The sequence below is a fragment of the Corvus cornix genome, chromosome 24 (assembly GCF_000738735.6).
Source record: "Corvus cornix cornix isolate S_Up_H32 chromosome 24, ASM73873v5, whole genome shotgun sequence".
Taxonomy (NCBI): domain Eukaryota; kingdom Metazoa; phylum Chordata; class Aves; order Passeriformes; family Corvidae; genus Corvus; species Corvus cornix.
Window position 1 is genome coordinate 1,942,411 of NC_046353.1, and position 15,597 is coordinate 1,958,007.

At 58.3% G+C, this 15,597-nt stretch overlaps 1 protein-coding gene and 1 long non-coding RNA gene across 2 annotated transcripts; both read right to left on the reverse strand.

Moving 5' to 3' along the window:
• Positions 1-2,233: 2,233 nt before the first annotated feature.
• On the reverse strand, positions 2,234-7,636 carry THY1 (Thy-1 cell surface antigen). The gene is made up of 4 exons (XM_039564876.1): positions 7,529-7,636; positions 5,185-5,266; positions 4,746-5,081; positions 2,234-4,178 (listed from the first exon to the last, which is right to left on the reverse strand). The coding sequence occupies exons 2-4, from the start codon at positions 5,219-5,221 to the stop codon at positions 4,066-4,068; spliced, it is 486 nt and encodes a 161-aa protein (XP_039420810.1). The 5' UTR covers positions 5,222-5,266; positions 7,529-7,636; the 3' UTR covers positions 2,234-4,065.
• A 6,510-nt stretch (positions 7,637-14,146) lies between these two features.
• On the reverse strand, positions 14,147-15,142 carry LOC109145230. The gene is made up of 2 exons (XR_002046517.2): positions 14,889-15,142; positions 14,147-14,290 (listed from the first exon to the last, which is right to left on the reverse strand). It is a non-coding gene; the product is annotated as an uncharacterized LOC109145230 (long non-coding RNA).
• Between the last annotated feature and the right edge of the window lie 455 nt (positions 15,143-15,597).

The following is a 15,597-nucleotide window of genomic DNA, read 5'->3' on the forward strand; positions in this document are numbered from 1 at the left end:
TGCCAATTCCCCAAGGGGAACAAGGCACAGAATTCCTCCAGGTACCCATTTCCCTCTAGGAAGGGTGACCACGAGCAGCCCTGGGGGGAATGTGCCACGAAATGTTTGCTGCCTGTAAGGGACAGGAGTCATCCTTGTCGACAGATGGGGACCCCAGTGCCTCTGTCACAGCCCGGCTCCAGCGCTGCCCCCCACCACTCCCACCCCCCAAAGTGACAGGCCCTGCCCAAGGTGACTCATCCAGCCCGGACCAGCCTGGCCAGGGCCCTTCCCCTGCCAGCCCTGGGCCTGAGAACCCTCCAAGCTCACACCACATGGCCGGGAGTCATCGCCCTGGCCTCGCTCCGCGCTGCTGCCACATCCCCACCCTGCTGCAGAACCTGCTGCTCACTGCTCCGGGGCCACCCCCCAGGCAGCAAAACCCCAAACCCACGGGGGACCCTGACGTAAAACCCAGGGCATGAGTTACTGCTTTGAGGTCTGTGGGTGGCAAAAAAGAAGGGAACCCCCGGGCAGGCGGCTCTGCCCACGCCGGGGGACAAGGCAGGTGCCGGGGAGGGCAGCTCAAAGCCGGGATTTTGTGTGTGAACTCTGAACCCGCTCCTTGGAGAGAAACCTCTCCCCCTGGTTTTATCCAGCTGAAGGAAGAGGGGGGCAGTTTTCTCTGTCTCCGTGTCCCCCTCCCCGGGGCGGTGTCCCCACGGCACCCCCTGCACTCACCTGCATGTGCCGCGGGTGGCCGATGGCTGCTCAGAGCACGGCGAGGGGCGACCAGCCAGGCATTTGGTGATGCCCTCGGGGCTGATCCTGCCTCCTTGGGGAGCTTCCCCCTGGCACCGGCGATGGGCGATGTGGAGATGGGCAGCAGCCGAGCCCTTTGCAGGGGACAGGACACCCCGGTCTCAGCCCCTCCGCCCTGGGAGGCAGCGCAGTGGCCGGAGGCGGCCGAGCCCGAGGGCTGTGGGGCCACGTAAAAACACCACCGCAGAAATTCAGGGCTCAGGTTACCGCCAGATAAATATAGTGTCTTTATCTGACCTCACAGGGCGCTGAAATGCTCCTCTCGCATTCCAGCCTGGGGAGGCTTAAAGGGGACGTGAACCGGGGGGGCCAGTGGCCCGCGGCAAGGGGGTGCCGGGAGGGGAGGCTGCGGGGGCAGCGGGAATGGAGAGGGATGACTGAAGGTAAGCGTGAGGAACGGAGAGATTTAGGGAGGGAGATGGAGGTCCAGGAGGGAGAGGATAGAGGAAGGGTTAAGGGAGGGAGCAGGGGGGACACAACTTGGTGTGGGGGGCAGGGAGGCACAAAAAGGCCTGGAGTAGAGCACGAGGGTGAGGTGAGGAGTGGGACTGGGGTTTGCCCCCCTTGGGGCGAGCTGTAGGGAGAAAAGCCCCCTAAACCTTCAGCAGAGGTGGGCACGGGGCAGCTGGCGTGGCGTGGCCACCCCTCGTGGGGACACCGGGGCAGCGCTCCGGGACGCCTGACCCGCCCAGGGTACGGCACCTGCGCGGCCGTGACTCAGCGAGCACCTGCCGAGGATAATGGGGAGGGATGTAATTAGGGTGGCATCTCCCTCCCGCCTGGCTCCAGCCCTTAAACAGGGAGGGACGCGTCGGGGCGTCACTCTGGGAGGTGGCGCAGGGTCACCAATGGTGTTAGGGGGTGGTGGCAGGGTCCTGCCGCTGGTTCCTGGTGCCGGGGTGGCATCTTGACCCTGGGCAGGGCAGCGTGTGGCTGCTCCAGAGGACACCGGAGCCCTTGGCAGCCCTCCAGGCAGCGTGTGGGCACACGGGCTCCGGCGGGACTCTGGTGTGACGGGCACAGGAGCTTTGGGACACACGTGCACACCCAGCCCCACCCCCAAGGCCACTTCCACCCCTGGTAATTCCCCCCCCCAGAGGATGGATGGGCCAGGACCAGACTTGGGGTCCCCTGCTTTGCCTCCCTGCCACCGCCGTGGGCACTAGGTGGCCTCTGGGATGGAGCCAGGGGTTTAGGGACAGGGATAGGGGACAAAGGGTCTGGGCACGGGGGCCATGCTCCGGGTGAGCAGGAGGGGGTTGCCCTGCCCAGGAAACTCAAGTCTTTCCCCTCTGCCTGCTTCTCTCCCACAGGCATTGGGGTGCTGGAGGCACAGGGGGGCTGCCTGGGGGGCTGTACCGCTCAGCAGGGTCCTGGAGCCCAGCCCCACACAGCCCCTGCCCCCACTGCCGCACACATGGGCGCCTGTGGCTCCAACACACAACCTAGGTAGGGTTTTATTGTGCAGACAGAGGAACACTCCTGGATGATAAGGTGGTTTTTTTTGTTGTTGCTTTTCATAGGGTTCTTTTTTTTCCGTTTTTTTCCTTTTCCCTTAACAGAATTTCTTTGACGACAAGCTGTGGAAACAACTACAAATGTTCACAAAAAAATGAGACTTGAGCTGCGTCCGTGCTCTGCCGCTGGGCTCTGTGCCTGCCCCGGCGCTCACCAGCACGCCCAGGGAGCTGGGCACAGCCAGGCCTCAGCTGGGCACGACCTCAGCAGCACTAGACAGCAAGCAAGCAGGCAGGGATGGGCAGGGGATGGGCACGGGGGAAGGAAGCAGCTCTGGAGAAGAGCAAGGAGTGGGGAGCAGCTGCTGTGTATTGCTCTAAGCTGTGGTGGCACAGCCCAGGCTGCACGGGTAGCACAGCTGGGGCTCACCCCATGGACCTGGATGCTCCTGCCTGCCTCTTCCCTTCCCCGTTCCCTCCCCTCGGCGAGGCTCCTCGGGGTCCCGTGGGCATCGGGGCAGCCCTGGGCTGGCGGATCTGAGCTGTGCTGGCCATCCCTGTCCCTGCTCTCGCCAACCCCTGGCACCATCCTGGCCTTACTGAGGTTGTGGGCTGCCCTTAGGTCCTTTCCTGCTCTTAAAGGGAGACAGGGAAATGCTGAAAGGGAGGAGGGAGAAGGAAGGGGGCACACGGGCTCCTCCCAGGAGCACAGTGGGATTCCAGGAAGACTGCTCTGCCTCTTCATGAGGAAGGACTGGGGTCCCCAGATGTTCCCTTATGAGGACAAGATGCCGGTGCAGAGGAGTCCCTGCGGAGACCCTGGGGTCACACTCCCAGAGGGGAGCCCCCTCCCCACCAGCCAGCCTGGGTGCAGCTCAGGGGCCCCTGGGGAGGGCAGTGGGGCTGTGGCTAGCTCAGAGAGGCTCTGCTTGCCTCCACTGGTGCTGGCAGCAATTCTCTCGTCACAGCTAAGGGCTGCTCCCCGGGGAGAGCGAGGGGTGTCTCTGGCTCGGGCAGCCCAAAGGTACCAGATGGTGTCGAGGAGGCCTCACTTCCCGCTCAGCTGTAAGAAACAGATTAGGAAAAACTTGTTGCCAGAGCACGTTTGTACTGACCCCATTCCCAGGGCCCCAGAGGAGCCCTAAGGAGGCAGGGGGGGTTCAGTTCATGGTGGCTCCTGGACCTGCTCCCCTCTCTCCTCCCCTCCTGCCAGGCCCAGCAGCATCCCATGGCTCCGCTGTTCATTGAGACAGGAGTCATTTTGTGCCCTCTCCCAGCTGTGGCAGCTCAGGGTGAGGCATTGGTCACCTGGCTGGCAGGCAGGGCAGGTGGGGACACTAGGAACCCTGTCACCTCCAGGGGCTGTGGGCACAGCACCCACCACGGGCATCCTCTGCACGCTCTCCCGTCACCCCTCTCTCTTACCTGCCAATCCAGCTGTCTTTCCCCAGTTGAGAACAGGCAAACCCCAAGAGTTAAAGGGATGGGACAAGCGAGGCTGAGGCCTCCAGTGCTCCCAGCACAAGCAAACCAGCCAGCCTACGGAGCGGGGAGGCGCGATGGGAGAAGCAACGCTGCCTAGCAGAGCCACCATGCTTCGGAGCGGGGCGCGTGTGCGTGGGATGGTGGCCTCGGCACGGGACGGTGGTTAGCGTTAGATATACGGCTAAATAGAGATAACACAGAGAGGTTTCACGGCTTCCAGACGCTTCAGCTTCTCTTTCCAGGGGCTGCGAGGAAGGCGGGGTGGCTGGGGTGCTCGGTGTGTGCGTGCGTGTGCGAGCGCTGTGTGTGTGTGTTTCGCCTTTCACAGGGACACGAAGTCCACGGCTTGCAGGAGAGGCAGGGAAAGGAGCAGCAGCAGGAGCCATGAGGTGTTCTGGATCAAGAGGCTGAAGCCGGCGCATTTCTCCAGTTTGTCTGTGAGGAGAAGGAATGGGGAGGGAGAGAAGAGAGGCCATGAAATCCTTTGGGAACGGGGCTCAGGCTGGGTGTTCTAATGGTGCTGGAACCGAGCTTCTTGCCTTTGCTCTGTCACAGAAATGCAGCAAGTCCCATCCTGGCCCCTTGACTGTTTCCCTCCCACCATGTAGCAGCAAACTTTGGGGTCACAGGGACACTGAGAAGCATAACCCTGCCTGTGCCTGACTGAGGCGACAAGGGGATGGGCACCAGGTGAGACAAAGGGCTCTGCACCTGGAGGACTGCTCCTGTGCAATGTAGGTGTGGAGACTCCCCACTGTCCTCTCTATGGGAGGATATTGAGGCAATGTGCCTCAGGTGGGACCCAAGAGAGGCAGGAAAAGCAGTGTGAGATGGGGCAGAGTGAGCCCATCTGTGGGATGAAGCATGAAGGGCATGTCAGGGTGGGGACACATTTATGGAGCTCAGGGAAGATCTGGGGACACCACAGGGAGTTGTGGTGTTCTCTGCTGGCCCTGCCAAGCCAAGGAGCTGGCTGAGGCCAGGTGCCACTGCCTGTCTCACCTTTGATAACAGTGATGTTCCTGATCTGGTTGCCGGTGTAGTCGTTGGTGGCCTTCAGCTCGCACATGTAGATGCCCTCATCGCTGGTGGTGAAGCTCTGCAGGTGGAGGCACACCAGGTTCTTGTGCATGGTGACGTTGGCTCGGTTCCGGTAGATGTTCTCAGAGACGCTGATGGTGCTGTGGATGACGTGCTTCCTGTTGTCCTTGGTGATGCTGAACTCGTAGGTCAGGGGGTTGTCGGTTTTGTTCTCATAGCGACAGTCCACCCGCAGGTTCTGGCCCAGCAGGCAGGCACTCAGGTCCTTGATCATCTGGCAGTGGGCGGCCTGGAGCACTGGGAGAGGCAGGAAGGGTTGGACAGGGAACAGAGAGCTCTGGGGGTGCCCATGCAGCCTCCAGGCTGCTCTGGGCCAAGCAGGGAGCAGGGAGGGATGTACCTGTCAGGATGACAGCGATGCCCACGGTAGGGTTCATCTTGTCGCTGAGGTGCCCGGTGGGGGCTGTCTCTGAGAGGGGAACCTGGGCAGGGGGAGAGAGAGGCAGTTAGCCAGGCCATTGCCCCATGGATGTGGGCACTCGGTGGTGCAGGCTGCCCTTCTTGCACAAACTATGCTCTAGAGCCTGCTCCTCCTCACCATGGCATCTGATTCACTGCACAGAGCCCAGCTGGCACTGCAACCAGCTGGGGAATCAGGCACTGTGTGTCTGCCCAGCATCATCTTTCCACATCTCCAGGCAATGCCCCATCCACACTTTGTTTTCCTCGTCCAGATCCTCCCAGCAGACATTAAATGAGCATGGCCAGACCCGCAGCAAGGCCTGTGTGCGCTGCCTCCTCCCCCTTCTGCCCCATGGCCAGCCAAGGTGCAGAGGTGAAATCAGGCTGCACCCCAGTGCCTGCACACCTTGACCAGAGGTCTGTGGCTCACGGAGAGGGAGCTGCCAGGTGAGGGACTCTCTCTCGGGGCTGGCAGGCGCCTGTCCTGCCAGTCCTCCCGCAGCTCCAGCGGGTGAGCTCAGCAAGGATGAGTCACTGCGATGCAGTGAGGGAAAGGGGCCAAGAGCAGTGAGGAAGAGGGACACAGCAGCTGGACAGGGAGCCAAGACGACCAAAGGATGGCACGAAGCCTCTAAGAGCTGAGCTCAGCCTGCCTGGCCACAGGGTGGAAGGGGTTTGGGTGGCAGCATCCACTTTCTGGGTCCCTGCCTGGTGCCTGTCTCTCTCCAGGCTGTGTGTGGGCAAGGGACCCATGATGTGCCATCCAAACACCAGGGCTGCTGATTCCAGGCAGCCCAATGCAGCCACAAGGAATCAATTAAAGGTTTGCAGCCTGGCCAAGCAGCCGCATGGGGAATCCAGCCACAGACATGCGGAATGGAGGGACAGGGTGGGGGAGCAGCAGTGAGGCAGCCGCCAGGCTGAAGGACACACCGAGCACCCTGCAGTCAGCCCTCCAGGCTGGCCATGTGGGGCCAGGTCCAAGAGGGGGAGCTGATAAACCACCCCTTCGTAACTCTGGGTTGGCAGAGGGGACAACAGACCCTCAGTTTGCTCCCTCTGAGCTTGGCAAAGCATCCAGGGAAGAGCTAGGAATTGCCTGTACCACAGCCAGCTGCATTTTTCTATTTAGCAAATTTTGGGTCTTTCATATAACATTCTAGGAGGAAATACCAAACCCATTTGCTCACCCTGAAGCTCTGAAAAATCTCTTTATCCAGGAAGAAAAATTCCCTTCTGGGGAATCGTTGGCCAAGAAGAAAAATTCCCTTCTGTTTGATCTTGACAACCAAGAGGTTGCAAATGGGGCACATGCCTGAACCTCTGGATTCCTAGAAACTGTCCCCCGTGTCCCTTGCTTTGTCATTTCCCAGCACCAACCTGCTCCTCTTTGAGTGTCCTGGGACACTATCTAGGTCATAGCCTGGCTTTCCTCCAGAAAATCAGTGCAAAGAAGCTCCCAGAGAGGGGGTCTTCCTCCCATCTATGTGCCCAAGCACTCAGATTTTCTAGGCTCTGGGTTGATAGCCCTTGGACCCCTCTTCTCCTCCTGACAGCAGTGCTGGGAGCAGAGCAAGCCAGGTAACTCTCACTCCTGCATGATCCCAGGGGTTTGGCGTAGGGACAGGGCTCAGGAGGATGGCAGCATTCGAGGGGCTCCAGCTCTTACAGGGCAAAGTTCCCGGCGTGGTCCCCACTTGCTCGGGGTCACACCACGGCAGTACCTACCCCCTGTGCCTACCAGCGTGACAGGCTCAGGGTGACAGACGAGCTGCGGGGATGGGGACGGGGACGGGGACGTGCAGAGCCAGACTGGTGAGCTGAGAGAACCCCAGAGCCCCAGGGAGCCGGCTGTGCCAGGGGGTGGCTGCCAGCAAAGAGGATGCACGGGGACGCGGTGCGCAGGGAAGACGATCGGGCGACCCTCGAGAGGGGCAGCAGGGCTCGGGGTGGGCGAGCTCCCCCCCTGCAGCAGCGCGGAGCGGGAGCGCGGCTGCGGTGCGGGCGTGCGCGCGGGCGCGCCCACCGGGAATGCCGCAGTCCCGAGCCGGGGGTGGGGGGGTATCGGCAGCGGGGCGAGAAGCTGAGCCCGTCCCCTCCGCCAGCGCGCTCCGCCCGGCCGAGCATCCCCCGGGCGAGGGGCGAGATGCTCCCGGTGCCACGGCCTCGCCCGGCGGCCTGCGGACCCTCCCCGCGCCCGCAGCCCCGCGCTGTGCCCCGAGCCCAGCGGCTGCTCCCCGGCCCGGCAGGGCGCGGGGCGCTGCGGGCGGTCGGGTGCCTACCTGCGGGCGCTGTCCGGTGCTGCCCGCTGCCTGCGGGGCTGCCGGCGCTGTCCGGGGCTGCCCGGCGGGCTGTGGGCGCGGGCGCTCCCGCAGTCTGGGCAGGGCTGGGCGGGCGGACCCAGCGAATGGGGACCGGGAGGCGTCACTGAGGCTCGGCCCCCGGCCCTGCGGCGGGGGGGCGGTGCGGGGGGGGCCCTGCCTCTGCGGGACTCGGAACGCCCCCGCCCCGGACAAGGGGTGCGCAACTGGTGCGGGAAGGTCCCACTCGCCCCCCTTATGTTCCCCAGGAAGGGCGACACATCCCCATTGCCATGGGAACATCATTTTGCGGAAGAGCTGCCAACCCTCATCCTCCCCGGCAGCGTGGGAGGTGTTTTGCTGGGAAAGGAGGATGGGTTGGGAAGGGGAAAAGGAGCCTGGCGTGGGCTTTGCTGAGGAGGGGGCGGGTATCATCCTCTGCCACCAAATGAGTTCTGCTCAGGTGCCCAGAGAGGCCACCCTGCACCAAGTCACCACAGGCCTGTGTGACACAGCTCTCCTTCATGTGGGAAACCATTGTGGCAATGGCAGGACACACAGCTGAATTAAAGAATCACAGAATCATTTAAGCTGGGAAAAGCCTTTGAGACCAACGAGTCCAACTGCTAACCCAGCACTGCCAAATCCACCACTAAGCCATGGTCTAATGTGTCACATCTACAGGCTCTGTCTGTGATATCACTGGACACAGACCTTCAGTTTTAGGCCCAGGTCTGGTGAGAGTGAGGACACACCAAGGTTTTGCTCCCCACAGGCTCCCATCAGCATGTTTGGGAAGGGGATAAGCAGAGCTGCTTCTGCACAGGCAAAATGGCTTTGGATCCAGAAAGAAGCCTGGGACAAGACCTCCTCCCTGCCCTTTGGCAAGGTCATGACAGGAGAGGAGGGCAGCATCAGGGAGCTGTTTTCCCTGGGAGTTTGGGTCCAGAGGTATCCCAGGAAGGCACAGAGACACACAGGATGGCCTGCCCTGCCCTCACCTTCTCCCACAGCCCTGGCTGGGCTCTGCTAAAAGGGCTGACACTGGGAAAGTTGATATGAAAGTCATGTTCTGCTCCAGCAGAACCTGATCCCAGGTGACACTTGACTGCTGAGGTTTTGCAAGCTGGCTGTGCAGGGGGTTTTGCTAATTCTACAAAAGCTTGGCTCAGGCTGCTGCATGGGCTGCAGGTGTGCTGGCCCAAATGGGGACAGCCCCCTAAGGTGGCTGGGGGGTATTGAAGGCACTGTGGCAGCACAATGACACACCACACTGCTGGCCTAGGACAGCTCAGGCTAGCAGGGCTGGCTATGGATGGGATGAGAGGCATGGCAAAACAACAGGGAAAGATACCGAGACTGGGAGCAGATGGATGCAAGGCAAAGAGACAGACACGAGGCATGCTGCAATGTTGTCAGGGTGGAAAAATTGCAAGCACAAGGTCTATGTCCAAACACAGCTGTGATGTGGGGCAGTACATGTAACCACACACACACACACACACGTCCTTTTCACATTTAGCCTCACATCTCCACAAGCTGCATCTCCTTCACATTCCCAGCCTCACTCCCAGCTATCCCACAGGGAACCAGGGAATTCAAGCTCCAAGGACTGGCTTTTAGAGGGATGCAGTGACCCAAGACCCACTGCGAGAGATTTGGGCTTCGTATCAGTCTCTGGCTGCGGTGCTGAGGAGGCAGGTGTGAGTGTGCAGTTTCTGGGAAGTGCTGGCAGCCACTGTCCTGCCTAGGTATTTGCAGGAGGCTCCTTGCAGAGGTTTTCCCTCTGGATAGTCCTTTTGCTGCAGACTGTAGCCTGGCTGCTATCCACAAACCAGAGAAAAGCACCCAAGTCATACCTAATGCAGAGGCCTCCAGATAGCGGCCAGAGGAAAGGGGTGGGGAGGAGAAAACCTAATAATGACAGACCAGTGGAGAGGGGGGCAGGCAGTGTTTGCCGTGGCAGGTGTCAGTCAGGGAGACAGACAGCAAGAGGGACAAGGAGGCAGCCAAACAGGCACAGTGCAGCACAGCAGTGCAGACACCAGCAGGAGCCAGTGGATGCGGCAGGACAGACCGACCATCAGGCAAGAGGCAGGGCACAGACAGCTCCCCTGGGAGCTCAGATCAGCCAAGCTGCCCCTGGATGCCCTCTGGAGAGAAAACCAGGGCATGAGGGGAGCCCCCGGGGGGAGATTCACTGCTCCCAGTAGCTCAGTAGCTGCAGGAGGCAGGCTGGGAGCAGAAGCTCTGAGGGGCACCATGACTCGGGTGTCTGGTGATGCTGCAGCAATTAAAACCTGGCCTTGCCCAAGGACATCCTGCTGCAGGAGACACCCTTCTAGAAGAAAGGTGGATGCACATCCTTCCCAAGAGGAACATATCTGCCCTGCCCTCAGCCTATCCCAAACACAGGAATTGGAGAGTCTCTCCCTTTCCCTCCTGCTCATGAATCACAGCACAGCAGCACACCCTGGGTCCTACTCAAAACAATGCTGACACAGAAACCATTTGCTCCCACACTGCCAATTGCTGGGGAGAGGAGATGTGAGGACATGGACAACAGGACCTGGGGGCAGCAGTGCTGTGGAGAGACCCCTGACACCCTCTCCAAGGCCATTAGAGCGGGGGAGTTACAGCATGGAGGAGTAAGGGAGGGCATGTGGGAATCAGTGGTGGATCTGCAGAGATCACAGCCCTAGGAGTGACTTGCTTGCCTCACAGCTCAGCCCCTGCCCCAGACACAGGAGGGCTGCAAAGGGTTTACTCCTCACTGCACTAAGCCAAACCCAGGCCCTTCTCACCCCATCTTTGAGGGACAAGGAAGGGAGGCTGCAGAAGAGCTGTGCCCTTGATTGGAGGTACGGAATGGCCCTCGGGAGCCCAGCGAGGCCCCACAGATGCTAAATGTAGCATGGCCCAGATATGAAGCCCCTGGGCTTTGTGGTGGTGCTGCACAGAGCAGGGGTGGAGGAGACTGTGCTACCCTGCTTCCTGCAGGCAGCACAGAGCCAGGGAAAACGGGCAGGCAGGACTCCTGCTGCAGCACTGGCCTGGGGTCATGTCAGCCTTGCAAAGGAGATGGCTGGCACAGAGCCCCAGCCTTGATAGCCTGAGCTACCAAGTGCCTCTGCTTTGTGCCTGTGTCCTGCATAAAGAGAAGCCCCAGAGACTGAAGATCTCTGTCTAACAGTGATCATGGCTAGGGAGTGCCTGTGAGCAATCAGCTCCAACCCTGCAATGAGACACGGCTGCCAGCAGGAACATCCCTCCCTTCCCCCTGTTCCTCCCTGTTTGCTGCACACTGTTATCCTGTAGCTGCCTTGTAGCCCCCGGCTCTGTGCTCACATTCAGTCACGCGAGTGGCCCAAAGTGGGAATGCTGTCGAGGGGGCTTCTCTGGGAGGCTGCCAGCAGTGAGCATTCACTACAGCGTAGGATCCTCCACAGTAATCCCTGCTTCGCCTGCACTGCTGCCTTCCCAGCCTACTGGGATCCACCAGACAAGAGCCCAGCAGTGCAGCTCTCCTGCCCAAGCAGAGCGGAGCCATTCTCCTTGCAGCCCGATATCCATCTGGAGGAGTGGGTGACTATCTCTGTCTGCCTCCAGCCCAAGGCTACTAAAATCTCTTTGCAAGAGTCTTGGGAATCCTTGTGGGAGCCAGCCAGGACACGAGGAGCCAGCTCAGCCTGGAAGAGGAGGTTGACTGAGGTAGAGAACTCTTAGTTTGCTCCATCTGCTCTCCAGACTGAGTGGGAAGGGTGCTTGGCTGCCTGCTCCAGCCTCCTCCTCACTGCCTCCCATCACATCCTGTTACTTCTTGGCAGGGGCTGGGTTTTTTTGGGAGAGCTGCTTTCTGCATCATGCCCTGCAAACCTGATCTCTGCTGAGCTGAGAGGGAGACTTGTCCCTGGGGGCAGGAGAGGCATCTCTGCCAGCTAAGCCAGGCAGGTTTGGCAGGTAACTCCTGGTTCAGTTTGCAGACCTGTCTCTTACCTGCAGGGTCAGTGGCCACAGGGCCTGTATTCCAAGCTCTTTGCAAGGTGCCATATCCCACGGGCTCTTTCAATGGGAGTGAACATGAGCAGAGTTGGAATTGGGAAAAGCTGCCACTTCAGATGGTGAAACTCCTCCTCCACCTGCCGAACACCTGTGACACCACCACCCCCACTCCCTTTAAAATGGGGAGTACCTGTGGGGGCTGATACAGGTTGTGCAGCATTGGAAACCCTGAGAGGGAACTGATTCCCAGATAAACCTTAAGCCCCTTTGTTTTAGGGACATTTACTCATGTTGGAAAGGAGAAGCTGCTGGGGACCTCCCAGGAGGTGCTGGACAGAGAGAGGTGTGGAGCACAGCCCAGTTTCTGCTGCCCATCCCCAGCCAAGCTTTCCCCTCTGTCTCAGGAGAGATGACTAATGCAAGTTACAGAAAGTGGAAATAGCTTCCTTGGTTATTCTCTTCCTATCTGTTGGACCTTAAGTAATAGAAAGTGTTTAACAGCATTCCTTATTTATGAAGGAACCATTAGGCTGGGCTGGTTAACTCTCACCACACAGGTTCCTAGGGATAGCACCAGAGAGGAACCACAGGGAGCAGCTGCCTGCAGGGTCTCCCTATGCTCTGAGCCATCTGGGAAGCCCCAGACTCTGGAGAGAGGCAGGTTAAACACAGTCTACAGTTAAATACAGTCTACAATTTCCTCCTGAGGGGCAGCACCAATCTCTGCTGTTTGATGACCGGGGACAGGACCTGAAGGAATGGCTGGAGCTGTGCCAGGAGAGATTTAGGTTGGATATTAGGAAAAGAGTGTGGTGGGGCACTGACCAGGCTCCCCAGGGAATGGTCACGGCCCCAAGGCTGCCAGAGCTCCAGGAACGTTTGGACAACGCTCTCAGGCACAGGGCGGGATTGTTGGGGCTGTGCTGGTGGACTCAATGACCCCTCCCAACTCAGGATATTCCATGATTCCATGATAAACAAAGGCAGTTTTTCCCCTTTCTGGCACTGCACAGGGCTCAGTCCTACCCTGAGGCTGTCAGGAGCCCTGTCTGGGACCTGGGCAGTGCTGGCAGGGCAGGGGCTGTGGCTGCACACACAGAGCTTCCCTTGAGCAGCCACCAGCTGTTCCTGCCCTGGGGTTTGTGTCATCAGCTCCAGCGCTCCCTCCTCTCCCCATTGTTAGCAGGGACAATGGCACATGTGCAGGGCTGAGGGAGAAAGGGCTTCCCCTGCTCTGCGAGCAGCCCTCCTGCCCCAGCCACAGCCGAGTGCCTGGAAGAGGAGGAGGCAGCCCTGCCTGTCTGCCGGGCTGTGGCTCCTCCAGGCACTCGGCCAGCCCTGCTGCTTCCCTTCTCGGCATCACACCCCAAACACCGGCAGCCCTCCAGCCACATCAACCTCTTCTGCTGTACACGGTCACTCAGGGATTCCTCCCAGTCCATAAGGACAAACTGTTTGGAGCAGAGGGGGATTTTCAAGTGCTTCCCAGGCAGCTCAATACCTATTTGTTGTCTGCTCCTGCTTAGGCTGGAGAACCCTGGAGAACGCACAAGTGTCTGGGCTCTCACAGCAGAGCTGGAAGCCCAAGTCTCCCATCCCTTCTGCTGTCTCCTTCAGGGACAGCAAGTGGGTCTCTTCACATCACTGGGGAGCAGTCTTGCCACAGAAAAACACACCCTGAAGAAATTACTTTCTTTTTTTTTTTTTAGTCCAGGCCAATGCTCTGATTTGAAATATTAGTGTAGGAAAGACTGTGGATATAGACAGCACTGTCATAAAGAAGCACTGAGCTTTAGAAAGGAGAAGCCCAATGTTAGAAAACAATTAGAAATGAAAGGGGAAAAACATCAGGATTGTAGCAGTGAGAATTTACCCAGGCACACAAAGAACTGTGCTGGTGAGTGCTCATCTCTCTGAGCTATTACTTATTATCCATTATCATTAATTATTTATTATCTATTATTATTATCAATTACTTATCTCTTTATTATTTATTATCTACAGTACCTAAAACTCAGCAAGCAAAGGCCCTGCCGCTTGGAAAATGCTTTAAGTTTGGCCAAGAAGCACAACAGACATGAGCAAAACCAGGTTTTACTCTCTTGGTGCCGAGGAATTCACAGCTGGTGCCCTGTACCAACCCCAGGAATAAACAAATAAAGGCAACACATGCTTAATAAATCTCTCTTAAATGTTAAAGTCTTCGTTGCAAAGAGCAAACACCTCCTGTCTGTGTTTAATGGAAGAAATTTCTCCCTATGGATGAGGGAGCTTGAGCATGTTCCAAAGCAGAAGCTACACAGCACCCGGTGTAACATTTATGCCTAAGGGGTTTGGGATCCTGCCAGCCAACACCTGATTACAACTCACTCTCCTTTTCAAATAATTCATGGAGATCTGCCATAAGATGTCAGCTGTAGCAGGGCACTGGCACCTACCTGGACACCAGAACATGGTAACACAACTGCATTTAGGAGCACCAAGGATGGACAGACACCTCTGACATCACAATCTGCAGCTGCAGGGGAAAATGTTAAAGAAATACAAGACAGTTGTAAAAGCATGAGAGAAGAAAAATGGTGTATGAAAAATTGTAAAACAGAGACTGAAAAACCATTTTATTGATGGAAAAGAAGATGGAGGAACAGCTAAAATGGAAGTCACAGCTGCTGTTCCTGGGGAGAAAAAAAAGAAAGATTTTGTGGATGCTGAAATCCAGATGTTTTCTCCCCAGTAAAAATGCTGTAAAAAACAAAAACAGGTTGAGAGACAAGACCACCACACTTCTCTAAACAAGATGGGCAAAAAGCCTAAAGGAGCAGGGCAAAAAGACATGCTCACCCTATGCTAACATCCTTCCAAGATGTTCCTCCTGTACCTCACAATTTACCTCAGATTTCGCCCCATAATATTAATTCTGTACACGATAGATTATCTCAGATTTATGCCCAAAATATTCCCTAAAGAGTAATTCAGCTTTTCCCTCCAAGAGTTTCATTCTGTCCCTCAAAATTTACCTCAGATTATGCCCCCAAAATGCCCATTCTGTCCCCTATAGATTATCTCAGATTTTATCCCCAAAATGTCACCTACAGAGTAACTCAGCTCTCCCATACAGAATCTTTATTCTCTCCCTGACAGATTTTACCTCAAAAATCCCCTGGCTCTCACTTCAAAGTTCCCTCAGCTTTCCCCCGGCGAAGATGTTGCGTCCCGTCTGAACTACCTAAGCTTCTCCCTCGGCAACTCCACCGAAACACCCTGCTGCCTTCTGACGCTGCTGCTCAACATTCCCTCCATCTGCAAGAGCCCCCAGTCTGCCCCAGGACCACTGCAATACCTTTTTTCGAGCCGCTCGGAGCGTCTTTCGCCTGCGCCCGCCTCACGGACCGCGGCGCTGAGGGATCTGAGGGCGCTGAGGGGACAGGCGGCAGGCGCCCCCTTGCGGCGCGGAAAAAGCTACGCGGCAGCGGCACAGCCCCGCCCCTCCCCGTGTCCCTCAGGGCAGCCCCAAGGCCTCTGAGTGACCGCCTTCCCCCTCAGTGACCACCTTCCCCCTCAGTGACCCTCCCGGCACCCCAGCGACACTCCAGGCACCTGCCTCTCCCTTAATGACACTCGGGGCACCCACTTTACCCCTCAGTGACCCTCTCTCCACCCAAGTGACACTCCAGGCACCTGTGTCTCCCTCAGTGACACTCGGGGCACCCACTTTCCCCCTCAGTGACCCCCCCGGCACCCCAGCGACACTCCAGGCACCTGCCTGTGCCTTAATGACACTCGGGGCACCCACTTTCCCCCTCAGTGACCCCCCCGGCACCCCAGCGACACTCCAGGCACCTGCCTGTGCCTTAATGACACTCGGGGCACCCACTTTACCCCTCAGTGACCCTCCTGGCACCCCAGTTACACTCCAGGCACCTGCCTCTCCCTTAATAACACTCGGGGCACCCACTTTCCCCCTCAGTGACCCCCCGGCACCCCAGTTACACTCCAGGCACCTGCCTCTCCCTTAATAACACTCGGGGCACCCACTTTCCCCCTCAGTG

Bases quoted from the DNA above. Each gene is read 5' to 3' on its own strand.
- THY1 (XM_039564876.1), bottom strand. From the start codon at position 5,221: ATGAACCCTACCGTGGGCATCGCTGTCATCCTGACAG. The intron at 5,082-5,184 runs GTACATCCCTCC...TGCCTCTCCCAG, and splicing joins CATCGCTGTCATCCTGACAG to TGCTCCAGGCCGCCCACTGC. The intron at 4,179-4,745 runs GTGAGACAGGCA...TTCTCCTCACAG, and splicing joins GAACATCACTGTTATCAAAG to ACAAACTGGAGAAATGCGCC.